The sequence below is a fragment of the Sus scrofa genome, chromosome 18 (assembly GCF_054392235.1).
Source record: "Sus scrofa isolate SSC_HxYL_T2T_F1_AM1 chromosome 18, Sscrofa_HxYL_maternal_Yorkshire_Landrace_v2.0, whole genome shotgun sequence".
NCBI lineage: Eukaryota > Metazoa > Chordata > Mammalia > Artiodactyla > Suidae > Sus > Sus scrofa.
In genome coordinates this window covers 64,415,955-64,433,076 of record NC_139400.1, presented here as the reverse complement: position 1 = coordinate 64,433,076, position 17,122 = coordinate 64,415,955, and the positions used below count along the sequence as shown (strand labels likewise).

Sequence of the window (17,122 nt, the reverse complement as noted above, 5' to 3'; positions counted from 1 at the left end):
GCGGGCAGGGCTAACATTCCTTCTCCAACCGACAGCGAGCACCTGCCAGGCCGGACAGCCCGCCGTCGCTGTCCCCAGACACGGCCGAGTCCGTGGCAAGGTGCTCGGTGCTTCACTCGGCGCCTTGAAGAAGGTACCACAGCTGATGACACTTAGAAAAGAGCCAAACCCAGACCTGGGGAGCTGTGGCCGGCGGAGCCCATGAACCCGGACCAAGCAGCTGGCGGGGCCGACTCTCGGGAGCCCATTTTATGGCTGGACAGTGCCACCAGGACCTAAAAAGTCCTTTCTGACTCAGACGCTGGCTCATTCTTTATTTAGGAAGGGAAACCTAACAGATGAATGATTAAATAATGACCAGGAACCCACGTCTTTCGAGGCAAACATCTTTCCACCCATTTCTTTCGTGGAAAGGGGCAAACCCCAACTTTCTTATCAACTGCAAAGAGAAACATCTAAGAGACAGAAGAGGAAGCAGCTTTTCTCCAGCAGGACACACACGTGCACAAATCTCTCAAGGGCACTGGCGTCAACAAAAGCTTCGGTTGCTGCAAAAACCGTCTTCAGAGCAGCGAGGACGAGGCGGACACACAGAAGGAGCTATTTTTTCATCTCCAAAATGGCACTTCCCGGGCCCCGGTGCTTGGCGCTGCAGATGTTGCAGAACTGTGCAGGGGAGCTCTGCAAATGTAATGACACGCAGAGTTTACAAGACGACCTGGCCGCCCTGCTCGCACACTCAGAAATCTGACGGGAGTGGCGGTGGTTGGCGGCGGGGGGTGGGGTGGGGTGGGGGGTGGACGAAGCGATGAACGCCTCGCTCCTTTTCCTGGGGGGTTTCTGTCGGTCCACATGGGACTCTGTCTGGACCAGCTTTTATTCCGAGACTCAAGGGACACCCCACCCCAAGACAACGTGGCCTGGGGGTCCATGGGGGACCTGACACTGAAAAACAGCAGTGTCATGATACAGAAATCAGGGCAAGAAGGTTACATGCAAACAGAAGGCGCCTCTCACTGCGGCTCCCGTCTAGAGTGGACGTGCCAATCGGGACCCGAGCAGGTGCGCTTTCACGCCTCTGCTCTTGTGAGGTTTAGTGTACCACGCAGTGCTACCTGTGAGAAGGAGGCACACTCATTTCCTGATGTGACATAAGCTGTCTTATAACCGTGAGAACCCGCGGAGCTGACGGATGATGCTTATAATGTGGAGCGCGTCCCTCTGGCTGCAGCAATTTTCTCAACTCACCATGCTGGGCACGGGCAGGCACTCCTTGTGGAACATGTGCCGGCAGTGGAAGACCACCACGCTGAAGGGCTTGGCCGCGTCTAGGGGAGACGGCAGGACGGTGGGGGGGAGAGTTCAGGGTGACAGCAGATGCCGGGTTTTCCAGCAGCGACCTGCCTCGGGTGGCGGTGGGGGGACGGCTACCGCTTAAGTTCACTCCCGAGGGGCAGCGCGGCTGCACACAGGGCGGGTCTGAGAGCCCTGTTGCGACGGGGGTCCCAGGTGACCTGCCTGGGCTCCAAGTCAGTGACACAGCTACCTGCTGGGGACAAGGCCACCGCACAGGCAACAGCCAGGCTTCGTTGTACAAACGAGCATCAGTGTGTGTGCACATGGATGGCCTCCTGCCACCAACCCCACCAGCCACTTGCAAACAGTCAGGACACACTGCACGCGGAAGCGGATTCGGCGGCTGTGTAAGAACGCGTCCTGCTGTTCAGCTGCTGCTGCCGCCCTGGCCAGGACCACGCGCTGACTTCGGGAGGGCCAGGCTAAAACCCTAGGCAGTGACCTTGCCCTGTGCCCCACTTCTGCTGGGACACCTCACCTCATCTGCTCCTGCTCTGCGTGGCCAGCTTACTTCTCGTAAGATTTAGGATCCTCAACAGACTAAATTAGGAATCTCACTATGTAACGCAGGTGCCTGTGTCTCCCTCTGTTAAAACTCTGCCTAAGACACGATGAGAGCGCGCTGCTTTCCCTACACCCACTGCAGGTTTTAACACAAGCCCTGAAAATCCAAACCTCTAGAAAAGACCCTAAGGTGGAATGACTTTTTCTGCTCTTGCCCCGTTTTGTTCTGTTTTGCTTTTTAGGGCCACACCTGCGGCATGTGGAGCTTCCCAGGCTAGGGGTCCAATCGGAGCTGCAGCTGCTGGCCTACACCATGGCCACAGCCATGGAGGATCTGCGCTGTGTCTGCGACCTACACCCCAGCTCATGGCAACGCTGGGTCCTTAACCCACTGAGCAAGGCCCGGGATTGAACTCACATCCTCATGGATGCTAGTTTGGTTTTTAATCCATTGAGCCACAATGGGAACGTCCTCGCCTTGTTAAATAATCCCTTAAAGCTAAGTAAATGGTATAGAAACCAGGTCTTTTAGTATTTTTCTACTCCAAATTTATATATAAGAAGCATTTTTTTAGCATCTTAAAATGATGCTTTAAATTCCACTTTCAAATCACGAACACTCCTCATGTCCTCTGATCTTTACTTAAAATGCTTTGATTATATGAAGATAAACACAGCTACCAAAAACTGTAAATAAACCAATGCGTGCATCTTTAAAGGAGTCACGGTTGCCATAAGAAGGCGAATATTGGTCCCTATTGACCTGAGACATAATGTGGGTGCCTAGAACCCTAGAGCGGTGCAAGGATGAAAGAAAAGGAAAAGCTACCTGCAGGATTTTCCCCAGATACACACGATTCTCCACCGTGGAATCTAAACAGAGTGATGGTGAGTTTTCACTGTGTTTCGTTCCATAGCAGGAGGACTGGCCCTGACCCGGTAGCCTCAACATCACCCAGCAACTCGTCAGAAATGCAGATTCTCAGGTCCCACCCTGAACTACTCAATCAGCACCTCTGGGGGTGGGACCAGCAATCAGAGTTTTCACGAGCCTGCCCTCGGATGCTGACTCAGCCTGGAGCTTGGGAACCTCGGCTCTAAGGAACCAGCGCAAGTGAGTGGGAACGTGGGCTGGCATTCCTCGCGAAGCTGATGATCCCAGAAGTTCCATCGTTTTCAAGACAGGAATTAGCTAACTCTGAAATGTTAATTCCGCTGGTCACTAACACACACTCGGGGGTTTTCTGCCCCTCCCACGTCTCACCTGAGGGGAGGACCGGGGACAGGCACGACTCGCAGATGTTCTCCTCTGCGGGGACACAGACGGCGGCGCTCAGACCACGCTCCTCCCTGCTCTGGCCTCCGCAGAGCAGGGCAGCGGGGCCACGGCCGCCCTTCCCTCTTACCCACCATCCACCAGGACGCCTTTCATCTGGGTTCGGTGCATCTTCTTTAGTAAGGACAAAGAGTCGGCGACCAGAATCTTCTTGCAGCCTTCACGAAGCAGAATCTAATGCACACATGGCAAAGGGAAGCCACCTTAAGAAGACTCAGCTCTTGGGGTGGCGGGAGACTTCAGGTCTTTGCTGTGCTGGAAATACTCCGCCGAGGCGCCCGCTGATCTGCGGCCCTCGGGACCCTCCCTCCCAGCGGCTGTCAGACCGCAGAGCAGCTGCTCTGCTGGCTTCTGCAACATCGCAGACGAATCCCAGTCTGGCCAGGAAGCCCCTCTACGAACGACCTTATTTGTTATTCTCTCACAGGGCTTCCTCTCTCTGGCAGAGCCTGGCCTGCCGTGCTCGGCTCACTCCAACCTCCAGATCTTTGCCCCGGAGAACAAACCTGCTAGGCCCAAGTCATCCATTTTTTCCGTAACTCCATCTATTATCGTACAAATGTGCACTGGGTCCCTAGAACGTACAAAGCACAAGGCACAGACCAGTCAGCTAAAGAGCCACCGTCTGTGCCCCAAACCCGTGCAGGGCGCAATCTTTTCTTCCAGTCTCATCCCCCTACTAAGCGTGGCGCTCGAAACGTGCACGGTGGATAAAGTGTCGACTGTACTTTCTCTTTCTTTCTTTTTTTTTGGTCTTTTTAGGGCCATGCCCATGGCATATGGAGGTTCCCAGGCTAGGGGTCGAATCAGAGCTACAGCTGCCGGCCTCCACCACAGCCACAGCCACACCAGATCCGAGCTGTGTCTGTGACCTACACCACAGCTCACGGCAACACTGGATCCTTAACCCACTGAGCAAGGCCAGGGATCGAACCCGCAACCTCATGGTTCCTAGTCCGATTCGTTTCTGCTGCGCCACAGCGGGAACTCCAAGATATTATATATATATATATTTTTTTAACAAATTGAAGGTTTGTGGTAAACGTTTATCATCAGATAATGGTTAGCATTTTTTAGCAATAAAGTAGTTTTAAGGTATGCATTTCTTTTTAAAAGACATAATGCTGCTGCAGACTTAGACTACAGTACAGTGTAAGCATACCTTTTTTATGCCTTGAGAAATCGAACAATTACAGTTGCTTCTCTGACACGTCTGCTTTACTGCAGAGCCACAAACCTACAGGGCCACCGAGGTTTGCCAGCACACACCTTTCTGTGGAGCTGCTTTTCCTCTCGCGGGGAAACACTTGCGAATGAAGCTGCTGGTCACGGGGTAGGTATATATTTTAATTTCTAAATTAACTGTCAAACAGTTTCCTAAAGCAGTTTACTCTTTACTCTTCTCAGATATTCTTAGCCTTTTCTTTTTTTTTTTTTGGTCTTTTCTAGGGCCACACCCGAGGCATATGGAGGTTCCAGGGCTAGGGGGCTAATCAGAGCTGTAGCTGCGGCCTTTGCCAGAGCCACAGCAACACCAGATCCGAGCCTCGTCTGTGACCTACACCACAACTCACGGCAACACTGGATCCTTAACCCACTGAGCGAGGCCAGGGATCAAACCCGCAACCCCATGGTTCCTAGTCGGATTTGTTAACCACTGAGCCACGACGGGAACTCCCAGCCTTTTTATTTTTACATCAAATTTATGACAAGAAAAAGTTCTTTTGGGATTTTGATTACAGTTTTATTGAACATGTGGATGGTGGTTAGTTTGGAGAGAACAAAATTTTGATAAAAATCTGCCTCTGGGAGTTTCTGTCGTGGCGCAGCGGAAACAAATCCGACTGGGAACCATGAGGTTTTGGGTTCAATCCCTGGCCTTGCTCAGTGGGTTAAGGATCCGGCGTTGCTGGGAGCTGTGGTGTAGGTCGAAGACGTGGCTCGGATCCCGCGTTGCTGTGGCTGTGGTGTAGGCCGGCGGCTACAGTTCCGATTGGACCCCTAGCCTGGGAACCTCCATATGCCGCAGGTGAGGCCCTCAAAAGACAAAACACAAAACACACACACACACAAAAAAATCTATCTCTGAAGTTATCTGTGTAATAGGGCCTACAGGTCTATTCTGTTTGCTCTTGAGTAAATTTTGGTAATTTATATTTTCCTAGAAAATTGTTTACCTAAGTTTTCCAATACACTGATATAAAACTGTAGCATTTACTTAAGCTTGTGTGTGTGTGTGTGTGTGTGTGTGTGTGTGTGTGTGTGTGTGTGTTTAGAGCCACACTCTCGGCATATGGAGGTTCCCAGGCTAGGGGTCAAATCAGAGCTGCAGTTGCTGGCCTATAGCACAGCCACAGCCACACAGGAGCCAAGCAGCGTCCTCGACCTACACCACAGCTCATGGCAATGCTGGACCCTTACCTCACGGAGCGAGGCCAGGGACTCAACCTTCGTCCTCATGGAAACTAGTCAGGTTCCTTTCCACTGAACCACGACGGGAACTCCATCACTTAGCTGTTAAATCCTGTCTGCATCTCTCGGTACACTCTCCCCCCCTTTTTCATGTTCCTGATCAACTTTGTTAGAGATTTTCTTATTGTTTTGGATTCTTCTGAAACCCTTCTGGTGAGGTGCTTTCCTTCTAACCTCCACGTCCCTGTTAACGACGCTTCTCTATTTTCCACCTTAATGATTTTGTGTTTCACGTGGAACAATGTCGTCAGCTCTGTTTCGGTTCTTCCAGCCTCCCCTTCAGCTGTGTTTAATCTGCCACGTACCTTGTCGCTGAAATAATTTGCATTGGCTAGCCTCTGAGGGCACTTTCAGAAACCACGCCCGGCTTGAAACCACTTTATCTTGTCATCTATGAAATGCCTCCACTTGGCAAATAAGATGGAACCATGACTCGCCTTTTCCCCTCACTTTCTATCTTGTCTCTTTCCAAGCAGCAATTCACTGAGGAATCAACTCCCCAAGCGTGTCTCTGCTTTATTGTAACTCTGCCCCTGGGTCCCCGAAGCAAATGAGCAAAGTGCGGTGCTGCCTAACTTTCTCCAACATCTGGCCTCGGGGGCCTGCGTCTATGGACCATTCTCCCCCAGCCCCGCGGGCACAGCAGGTCCCAGATTCTTACAAATTCACGGGCCTGCAAAAATTTCCCTAAATTTTATGAGTTGACAGGGTAAGAAACTTTTTATCCTGCTAGAACAGGTAAAAATCAACTGCAGTGTTAGGAAATGAACAAAAGGCTAGACCGAATACAACAGAATCAAACAAACACGTATGTGAAACCTTTCTGGAAACTTCGGACTGTCCTATAAATAGATGTTATTTTTACAGTGATCCCCAGAAAAAGGAAATAAATTTCCAGTAATGGAAAAAAAGTAGTCTTTTTCAGAGAAAATCATTGTAAACTCTTTCTTCATATACCAACAGGAAGGACCTCCCGGAATTCTTTGCACACCCTGCTTTAGTGGAGCGTTTTCTCGGGGATCCACACCTAAGGCTCCCGCCCCCCCTAGGAGACCCCAGGAGGGCGGCTCCCAAGGCTCCGGCCCTCCCCTCCAGCCCCAGAAGCCCCTCCCTGGTCGGGACCGATGCAGCTTAGCCTCCTTCACACACCAACTGCGTTTTTCTTTTTTTGTCTTTTTTGCTATTTCTTGGGCCGCTCCCGCGGCACATGGAGGTTCCTAGGCTAGGGGTCCAATCGGAGCTGTAGCCACCGGCCTACGCCAGAGCCACAGCAACTCGGGAATCGAGCCGCGTCTGCAACCTACACCACAGCTCATGGCAATGCCGGATCGTTAACCCACTGAGCAAGGGCAGGGACCGAACCCGCAACCTCATGGTTCCTAGTCGGATTCGTTAACCACTGCGCCACGACGGGAACTCGCCAACTGCGTTTTTCTTACACAATTGAAGGAAAAGCTCTTAGGACATTTAAAAGATAATTAAGAGGATAAAATATTGATTCAGCAGCTGTTTAGTAGATAATTTTTCATATAGGATTCACTTTGCACCCAATAATAATTTTCTTTTTATTCCTGGCTGACTCAGAACTATGTAAATACAGCCGGAAAAAATGAGCAGTGAGACACAGTGGTACCCTGAGCTCGGCTCTCGGGAAAGAGCCTTGGAAGAGGGATCTATCAGGTGTTTCTGCAGGCACTGCAGAGGCTGAGAGAAGTGTTTTCAGCCTAGGAGCTAGGCTGCAGGCCGTGGAGCTGGAGGACAGAGGGGTCATTATTTCGTCCCCTTCCTTGGGGTAGAGCTGTTCACAGACACTTAAAGGACTTCACGACAAACTGGAATCTGCAAACCTGGAGCACATCCGGGAAGACCCAAGGGGGGTGGGAGCCCAGGAGGCACAGAGCATGATCAGGCTCCCCCGCACCCCGAGCTTTAGAAGGGCTAACGCTGGGCCCGCTCCCCCAGACTCACATTCAGCGTTCAGTGAATCTTTCCCGCCTGGACGGCTGCCCTGCAGCCCTCGAGAGCCACGCACACCAGCCCCCGGGGCTCCTCTCCTGCGCCAATTAACCCCCCATCCCCACACGTCCCCTTCCTTCCCCGCCTTTCTCACCCTCCCCATCACCTGTCCCTGGGTCGCCCGCTCGCCTCCACCTGCTACCGAGAACGACTCCTGTTCGTCCTGAGATCTCCTGACTACCTGCCTGGACCTGGATTTCCCACAAGCCTCTCAGCGAAGGCTCCTAGTTTTGTCACATCCTGTCCTCAAGGAAACCTCCGCTCCTCTAAAGCTGCCTCGCCCCGTGAGGCCCCGGTCACGGTGGGCTGCGAGGTCAGCCTCTGCGTTCAAGGACATCGCGGGACCCCAGCCCACAGCCCAGCGCCCACGCGGACGACGCCTGCCCCAGAGCCGGGTTCTGCACCGTGACCTCTGCCCTCACCCTCCTCTTCTGAAGGAGGTCACAATGACCCCTGTGGAAATTGTAATGCAACAGCAGCCCACTCCCCGGCCACCAGCTCTTGGCCCTCCAGCTGTCACGGCCTGATGTCGCTGGCTCCTCCTCTCGATGCTGCAGAGCCACCGCCTCCGGCGCACCCTGCCTCTCACTGAAGCAGGAGACGGATGGGCCCGGCTGAGCAAGCGCAAGCCCTTCCCTGTGGACAGAAGGACAGAGACCGGGGAGGACAGGGACCACCTAGGCCTCGTCCTCGAGGTCCAGCAGAACCCCCACAACTACATACTCGCAAAAAGCTTCCTCAGGGGTTGGAGACTGGAGGGCACGGGCCACAGGACATCCTGACCCCTTCCCAGAGGCCCGGATGCTACAGTCCGTCCGTCCCGAGAGCCGGGGTGAGTCCGGCCAAAGCCAGAGGAAGCCCGGAAGGACCGCCCCACACGTGCTTCGCTCGCCTCCAAAGCCCTGCGTCTCCCTCCCCCCCTTTCCGCCCTCCCCAGCCTGCCTGTGTTTTCTCTACTCCTGTCTTCTCCCTTGATTTATTTATTTATTTTTGTCTTTTTTTTTGCTATTTCTTGGGCCACTCCTGCGGCATATGGAGGTTCCCAGGCTAGGGGTTGAATCGGGGCTGTAGCCGCCAGCCTACGCCAGAGTCACAGCCACGCAGGATCCGAGCCGCGTCTGCGACCCACACCACAGCTCACGGCAACGCCGGATTGTTAACCCACTGAGCAAGGGCAGGGATCGAACCCGCTACCTCATGGTTCCTAGTCGGATTCGTTAACCACTGCGCCACGACGGAACTCCCCTCTTCTCTCTTTAAAACTCCTATTTGCCTCACAACCCTTTCTCTCTTTGCAGAATTCTTTCTCCAAAGGGACAAGTTCTAGGGACCTACGTCCAGTGGTCAGGGTTCAGCATTCCCACCCCACAGCCGCCCCAGTGCATCACCTAAGGCCACCGCCCCAGGTCTGGCAGGCAGGCCCCGACTCTGCACCCCTGCCGGCATCCCCCCCTCCCTCCCCGAGGCCACCCTTCTCCCGCCATCTCTCTTTCAGCCCTGCCTTCAAAACCTCTGCGTTTCCAGGAAGCAATTCCACCCACATTCTAAGGAAAACCCATGTGCAAATGAGATGGAGAGAGAAGAGTCAGAATTTTAAGAGAAATGTGCTGTAAACAGCTTCAGGTTCTGTGGGAGCTCCCAGGACTCTGCAGGGCAGCCTTTGCTAGAGGCTTTGTGGGGAAAAGGTCAGGAGGCTGCGTGAGGCGCTTACTGATCATTTACATCAAAGCAACAAGGTCTGTGGCTCTTATCACAGATGCTGAGGGATCGAGCGTAATAAAGTGAGAGAGCTCAAGAAACAGACAAAAGCTTAACCATAAATCCTGAATTTTAACATCTTTCAGGCCCTAGGTTACGAAGCGGCTTCAAGGAAATTATCCAACTATTTGAGAAACATTTTAACGCCTCTAAGTGGACACAGTACCCAAGCTGCTGAAGACTGGTTTGGGTGGCCCGATCTCACAGCCACGGTAACCAAAGCCTGCTGTGTTTCCACGCAAATGTAAGAAGGCTCACCGAGAGGAGAAACTCTGGGCATGGTTAAAAGCACGGATGGCTTCCGTGGAGGGTGGTGGTTCCAGTCTCTCTATGTGAACAGTGTTCCAGGCATCCCGGCCAAAGTCAAGCCTGGCTATTGAACTGAACTGGTATCTAAAGGAGACCCCAGCAATGCTGACCCAGGCGTCACCTCACTCAGCACACGCCTCTGTCCCGGGAGCCGCTACTTACCTGCAAATTGTAGTCTTGCAGGATTTTGACCAAGGAGTCTCTCAGGTTAGGAATCTCCATCCCTTCCTTAATACGGTGAATCAGGAGAATTGGGTCAACATGGGTGCCGATGTTATTCAGCAAGCCGGTGATAAACGCTGCAAGACAGCACGGAAGACACCTGTCAGCAGGGCAGCTCAGGCGACTTCAGGCTGAAAGTAACGCCAAGAAAAAGGGACTTCCCTCCGGTAAGTGTAAAACCACTTGCATTTCTAAATCCCTCCAAGAGCTAATCTTCCTTTACTTTCCTTAAAGGAGAAGCCAACTGAGAAGCGAGAAATGAACTGGAGAACAAACGATTCCTTCAGAACAGAGCTCGGGACATCGAAGGCAGGCAGCTCATATTTACTGAGAACTGACTGTGGCTCAGCTACGGAAGATTTTCTCCAATGTTCTGCAAGGGGATGCTCTCTGTTCCCATTTTACAGACGAGGAAGATGGGGTGGCTAACGAATGCGTTCAGGGGCCACACAGCTGGCAACTTTAAAACCCAAATTCAAGGTCAGACCAGGCCAGGTTACGACGTGCTTCCTTAACCCACTTTGCCGCCTTTTGGTCCTTAAACCACCACCGGGCAGCGCTAAACCACAGTCTCAAAGATACTCAAATACACATGTACACGCAACTACCTTAATCTGACACGGACTCCAACACCACCAGCCTCTTGCATCTTTTTTTTTGGCCACACCCGTAGCTTGCAGAAGTTCCTGGGCCAGAAAGCAAACTGGAGCCACAGCAATGACAACATCGAATCCTTAACTGCTAGGCCACCAGGGGACTCCTTGCATCTCTTATTAAAAAACAACCAGAAGTTTCTAGAGCTTGAAAATCTTGAAATATATAAGCCTTCCTTCGTACCAAAAAATGCAAAGGAGGGGAAAGATTTTAAATCACGACCACTAGTTTCTGAATCTTATCTGCATCTGCTAAAGAGGATCTGTGTTGCTATTAGGTAACTGCTTTTGTTTCTTTCCAAGATGGGAGATGCAAGGCGAACGGCCGGGGCAGGCAACAAAACACACTCGCTGCTACGCTGATCGAATGGCAGGAAAGACAGACGAGATACCCCAGGAGCAAAGCTCCGAATACAGTCCACCTCCAAGCATGATTATGGGTTTCCAGAGACTGGGTGAGGGCTGGACTATACGCTTCCAAAGTAAAGGCCCCCTGTATCCAAACAAACCCCAAATCAAGGCTGTTATTCTATTTATTCCATTTGGGGGCAGTAGGTAAACATATGCTTCGGGGGGCACAGCTGACAGCATCAGGTCGGCCTCACGTCCGTCTCAAGTTCAGGTAACAGGAGGCGATGAGGCTCCAGGCTTCCCTGTGCAGGAAGAGGACTGGAAAGCGTTACTAAGTACCTGGCCTATGTTGATTTTTTAGTTTTGTGGGGTTTTTTCCTTCCTTTTTTGGCTGCTCTGAGGCACATGGAGTTCCTGGGCCAGGGATCAGATCTGAGCCACAGCTGAAATTGAAGCCACCGCTGCAGCAACACCCACTGTGCCAGGCCAGGGACTGAACCTGCGGCCCAGGGCTCCGAGGACGCCACCGATCCACGGTGCGCCCCAGCGGGACTCCTGGCCTGTTTTCACTACACATATGTCACCATATGGTCAACCCAGAGCACCCTGAGATGACTCCTACTCTACAGACAGCTGGCTAAACCGAGAGGCAACAAGTTACAGTCCCAGACGGCTTTCCTGCTTACGTGGCTTGTCGATGGAATATAAAATCAGGTCTTCCCAGAGCTCCCCGTCGTCCTGCTCCTTGGCGAATTCGATGGCTTTGTCGACGTCCTGCAGCTCCTGCGTGATCATCTTCAGGGCGCTCCGGCTGTTGCCCATGCGGCCTGGCGGGACGCGACAGGCACCTCTGAGGACGCTTTCCCGAGACACTCTGCAAACGACCGCCCCACGGCCCACGGAGCTGCCAGGCCAGGGGTCGGATCCGAGCCGCAGCTGTGACCACACCACGTAGGTCCTAACCCGCTGCGCCACAGCAGGAACTCCCCGATAAAACATCTAAGAGAAATCAGGCCTCTCTTGGTTTGTCTACACGTGGGAGAGCCGCGGCAAAGGCCGGCTTCCTCACGTGACATCGGGAACGTGGTGTAACAGGCATCGCTCACAGGGTGTGCCCTGTGGGCCGAGTCCTCCCTTACGCGCGTCACTCCAACCACATCACGCGCCACCACGACAACCCTGTGCGGTCGCGCCTGCCGCCTGTCCGCTTCGGCCAAAGAGGACACAGACGTGCGAGGGCCTCGCCGAGACCTCCCGGCTCCTGAAGGGCAGATCTGGAATCCAAATCCAGAGCCTGGCAGGTCCTGACCTCCTTCTGGACATTACAAACAACGTAAACTTAGCGACCCATCCGCCGCGGGTCCTCATTTAGGCTGTGAGGTGGACACGGACCCCGTTCTGTTTACTCCGCGGCACGAATATGTCACCTCAGTATCACCCATGAGATGACGCCTCCTGCTCTTGAGCCGAGACGCCACCCGTTCCTTAGCGTACAGGGGCCCAAGCGAAAAAGGGCTACTTACTCAGAAGATAAACTGTCTCTTCCACAAAGTTCCTCTGTTGACAGATCTCAAGAGCCTGCGAATAAAGCAGAGTGAAAAGGTCACTGGGGGAACCGGACAAGAGCGCGTGTCAACAGGGCCAATCACCCACGTTGGAAAGACTGTCCGTTGCTTCCCTTGAAAAACAACACGAAGTAGGAGTTCCCTCTGGTGGCTCAGTGGGTTAAGAACCTCGATCCCTGGCCTTGCTCAGTGGGTTAAGCATCTGGCGTTGCCACGAGTTGTGGTCTGGGCCACGGATGTGGCTCCGCTCTGGCCTCGCTCTGGCTGTGGCGTAGGCTGGCAGCTGCAGCTGATTCAACCCGCAGCCTGGGAACCCCCATGTGCCGCGGGTGTGGCCCTAAAAAGCAACAAACCAGACCAAAGCAACAATATCAAGTAAAAACCAAACACAGACCTCCTCAAGCTTTGCTGCGGCTGTCTCGACGGACCTCTCAGAGGAGCAGGACACCCTACAGCACTTCACTGATAACATATTTGAGGCAACTCAGAACCTTCCACGAGCAAAGGCAGAAGATGCTGGGAGAAAACCTCCTTCCCACAAACTTTCACGCCGCGTGAGGATTCTTCTCGGCACCGCTGCCCCTCTAGTGCACAGGCGGCCGTGTAAGCCTGGTCTCCGTCCTGGACTGTAAACGCCAGGAGAGGACTGCTGTTCGCGGGTGTGCGTCCCCAGGACGGAGCGCCCTGCAACTCAGCGAACCCCGCTGCATAAAGAATTAAGCCCCGGGAATATGCTGGGAGGTCCCTTGTGGCTCAGTGAGATTGTCACTGCAGTGGCTCGGGTCGCTGCTGTGGCGTAGGTTTGACCCCTGGCCTGGGAACTTCCATGTGCTGCAGTGGCGGCCAAAAGACAAAATAAAACACAGGGAATGTTTATATTGCTGGTTCACAGGGTCTAAAAGAGAACTCTGCGCAAGGACCCGTCACGAGTGGGAGGATGCAGCCCGTGTCCGTCGTGGCACTGGCCGCGACAGCCGAGATACGGAGCAGCCTGAGTGTCCCTAAGAGAGCGATGGACCAAGATGTGCTGCATGTACACAAGGCAAGACCAGGCCTAAGGAGGAGGGACAGTGCCGCTTGCAGCAGCTAGCGATCACACTGGGTGAAGTCAAAGACAAACGTATCACTTAATGTGGACTCTAAAACCGATACAAGTGACCTTTTTACAGAACAGAAACAGCGCAAACAAATGTAGTCACTCAAGCGGAAGGCAGGCAGGGATACATTAGAAGTTTGGGATTAAGAGATACACACTATACATATAAAACACGAAGGTCCTACTGTATAGCACAGGGAACCTTATAAAAAATAAAAGAGGCAAAACTATCTGACAAAAATCCCATGAAGAAACGAGGGACTATACAGACGACAGCCTCTCCTTGAGTGTAAGGGAAAGACACACTGAGAATTTAGAGTCTGATAATTCTGGATGAGCTGGCACACACACACTCTGCCCTCTGCCTGGCATGAGGGGCCCAGGGTGGATGGAGATGCACAGACAGTAATAACACTGCCTCTGCTGCCACCATACGAGGGCAAGACCGCGGCAGGGGCAGCGGCAGGAGAAGCACCAGCAGGAGTCCAGCAGAGGCGTGCACGGGGCCCGGCCAGCGCGGAAGCCCAGGACTGCGATCGCCAAGAAAGGACACAGGCCCAGGCTTGGGACAAGAGGTGACACTTGAACTGGATGCACTGTGACGAGCAGGTCCACCAGGACGCCTCATCCCGCAACCCTCCCACGTAACCTGCCTACTTCCTGGCTCTGCTCCGACTTAAATCCCAGAATCTTTCCCATAAGATGAGGCATCTGCAGTCTGGCCCTGCCTCGTGCCGCAGCTCCACCTCGCACCTTGCTGGTCCCTCAGCTGTGGTCCCCACTCCCCACCCCTTGGCGAGTCCCTCAGCAAACACTCCTCAGACCCAGACCAGGGCAGATCCCAGGTCCTCACTCTCCGCGCCTCCCGCACACTTCACCACCATCACAGGGACGTGAACGGGCTCCCCCAGCTGGTCGTCTGATTTCTGGTGGCAGGAGCCACGTGCACCCTAAGCCCTTCTGCACACTGCCTGGCTCACAGCAAGTGTGCAAGAAGTATTTTTTATACAGATGAGCAGGTAAATGGGAGTTCTTTGATGACCTAGTGGTTAAGGAGCTGGCACTGTCACTGCTGTGGAGGGGATTTGATCCCTGGCCTGGGAACTTCTGCATGCTGTGTGGCAGCCAAAGGAGAACATACAGAGGAGCAGGCAGAAAAGGTTTCGGAGGAAGATTACTGGGTTGCACAGTCAGTCATTTAAAAGTAACTAGGAAGTTCCCTTGCGGTGCAGTGGGTTAAGGATCCAGCGTTGTCCCAGCTGTGGCTCGGGTCACAGCTGCAGCAAGAGTTCAGTCCCTGGCCCAGGTATTCCCACATGCAGCAGGTGGGGCCAAAAAAGAAAAAAAAAAAAAAAAAAAAAGGGCAACCAAGCAAGGATGTTTTCAAAACAAGAACCAAGGAGATGAAAAGAACTGCACAAATTCATTGGCTTTCAGCTCCACGGTCTGTCTTGAGAGGTTACAGCAGGAGCTAGTTTTGACGTTTTGATTTTTGACTGAAAACCTGTGGGCAGAATATATCTTTAAATCCATGTCACTGGTTGGACATTACCAGCTAAAAGGGGCGGGGGGGCGGGGGGGAGCAGGTCACAGAGATCAACGGGGTGGGGGGGGCAAACTAAACATGACACAAATGGAAAAACCATGTGGGTGATTTACCCACATCTCTGTATGGTCCCGCCCAGTTCTGACTGCAGAACTGCGATGAAACCAAGACAGTGTTTTAAGCACATAACCATTTAAAGGAGAAAACGCAAAGACCTAAAGGCCGTCGTAAGGAGGAGACACCACTCCTCTGATCACTCACAGGGCCCTTTAAAAAGGCAGAGACAGGAGTTCCCTTACGGCTCAGTGAGTTGGGAATCCAGTGCTGCCGCAGCTGTGCTGCAGGTCGCTGCTGTGGCACAAGTTTGACCCCTGGTTCCAGAGTGTCCACGTGCCATGGGTGCAGGAGAAAGAAAGAAAAAAAGGCAAAGATAGCTAGGTGTCCCCAAAATCCCACACCCGTTTCTTCTATAGTAACGAGGTTTTAGGGGGTTAAATAGACTCTCCAGGGCTCCCCGGCGGCAGGAGAGCTATGTGACTAGAGTCCATCACGAGTCCGCCACGGAGATGAACCAGAAGCGCGGGCCGGCGGCTTCCGGGCTGTTCTTTACGAAGCGGTGCGTGTGAGCCCCCGGCTCTCTTATTTTTAATCCTTTCATCCAAAGTGCTCCTGGAAACACGGATGGCACCATTTTCCAACACGAGGTTAAGGTTGTGCAAGGTGGGAAACGAGAGAACAGAGCCCGGGTCTCTGACCCTCTGGCCACTGAAGTTAGGACTTCTGTGTGACAGAGACCTAATCTGCTGCTTCCGTTTAAACCACTGCCAGTTAGGGATTCTGATCACTCATACTGAACCTCATCCGAACACTGAGAACGTTCTCATTGGTTTAGATTTAAAAGGTGATTTACCCACATCTCTGTATGGTCCCGCCCAGTTGTCATCATTTGAACAGAACTTTCTTAAAAACATTTCACTCTCCTGGAATGATACAAGAGCAGAAACAGGACACACAGGTGAGGCGTTCAAGAGCCACGGGAAAAGCAAAACAATCTGAAGTCAGAGGACCTGGGACTATTCCAGTGAAAACATGGAGAAACCAACCAACTTGTGCTAACTGCCGGAGGTACAGATGGACAGACAGTTCACGTTCTGGTAAGACCGTGTCATGCACAGACAATGGTACATGGCAATACAGTCGGAAGGGGATGCTTAAAGTGATTTATTACTAAAAGGAATCCATGAATCACCTTTGTACCTGGAAATTTACCAACATGTTAGAGCATCACTCAGACGTTTCAAACAGAGCCACCCTCTTTCCTTGAGCACAGGAGGCTGCTTGAAAACACACACGTCTCAAACCACAATGAGTCTGAAGTCGGAGGGCTCACCAGAGCTGGCTGAGACAGGAGCCGCTTGCTATAAGTGGCTCTTGAAATGAAGGGAGTTCCAGTTGTGGCTCAGCGGAAATGAACCTGGCTAGTATCCATGAAGACTGGTTCCATCCCTGGCCTCGCCCAGTGGGTTAAGGATCTGGCATTGCCGTGAGCTGTGGTGTAGGTCGCAGACACGGCTTGGATCCTGCGATGCTGTGGCTGTGGTGCCGGCTGGCAGCTGCAGCTCTGATTTGACTCCTAGCCTGGGAACCTCCATGTGCTGCAGGTGTGGCCCTTAAAAGTAAAATACACAAACACACAAATAAATAAACCAAAAGAAAACTTCAGTTCCTCACGGCCAACAGCTCCAATACTCAACGGCCACGTGTAGCTAGTGGCTCCCTGGCCCATTTCTCTCAGCACCGAACATTCTGCTGCAAAGCGCAGCCCGAGGCTGTTTCAGGACATTATCAGAAATGGCCATTTGGGTGGAAGAGGTGTCTGAAGGCAAAGCCTGAAGGCAGGAATGGTCTGAAAAGCCAGCAGGTGTGTAACACCGAGCT

At 52.8% G+C, this 17,122-nt stretch overlaps 1 protein-coding gene across 5 annotated transcripts in view; it reads right to left on the bottom strand.

Moving 5' to 3' along the window:
* Nucleotides 1-286: 286 nt before the first annotated feature.
* Nucleotides 287-17,122, bottom strand: part of VPS41 (VPS41 subunit of HOPS complex) — a 165,015-nt gene continuing 148,179 nt past the window's right edge. For 3 of the 5 annotated variants that reach the window (XR_014833344.1, XM_003134906.7, XM_085004960.1), the window contains 7 exons: nucleotides 12,501-12,555; nucleotides 11,664-11,804; nucleotides 9,914-10,050; nucleotides 3,271-3,370; nucleotides 3,125-3,169; nucleotides 1,249-1,328; nucleotides 287-681 (listed from right to left, as the gene is read on the bottom strand). Coding sequence is in view for 4 of the 5 variants with exons in the window: in XM_003134906.7 (XP_003134954.3) it covers nucleotides 601-681; nucleotides 1,249-1,328; nucleotides 3,125-3,169; nucleotides 3,271-3,370; nucleotides 9,914-10,050; nucleotides 11,664-11,804; nucleotides 12,501-12,555 (639 nt within the window). In the remaining variant the exon portion in view is untranslated. Of the gene's footprint in view, nucleotides 682-1,248; nucleotides 1,329-3,124; nucleotides 3,170-3,266; nucleotides 3,371-9,913; nucleotides 10,051-11,663; nucleotides 11,805-12,500; nucleotides 12,556-17,122 lie in introns of all 5 variants that reach the window. The other 2 variants (XM_085004958.1, XM_085004959.1) reach the window with 1 other exon arrangement.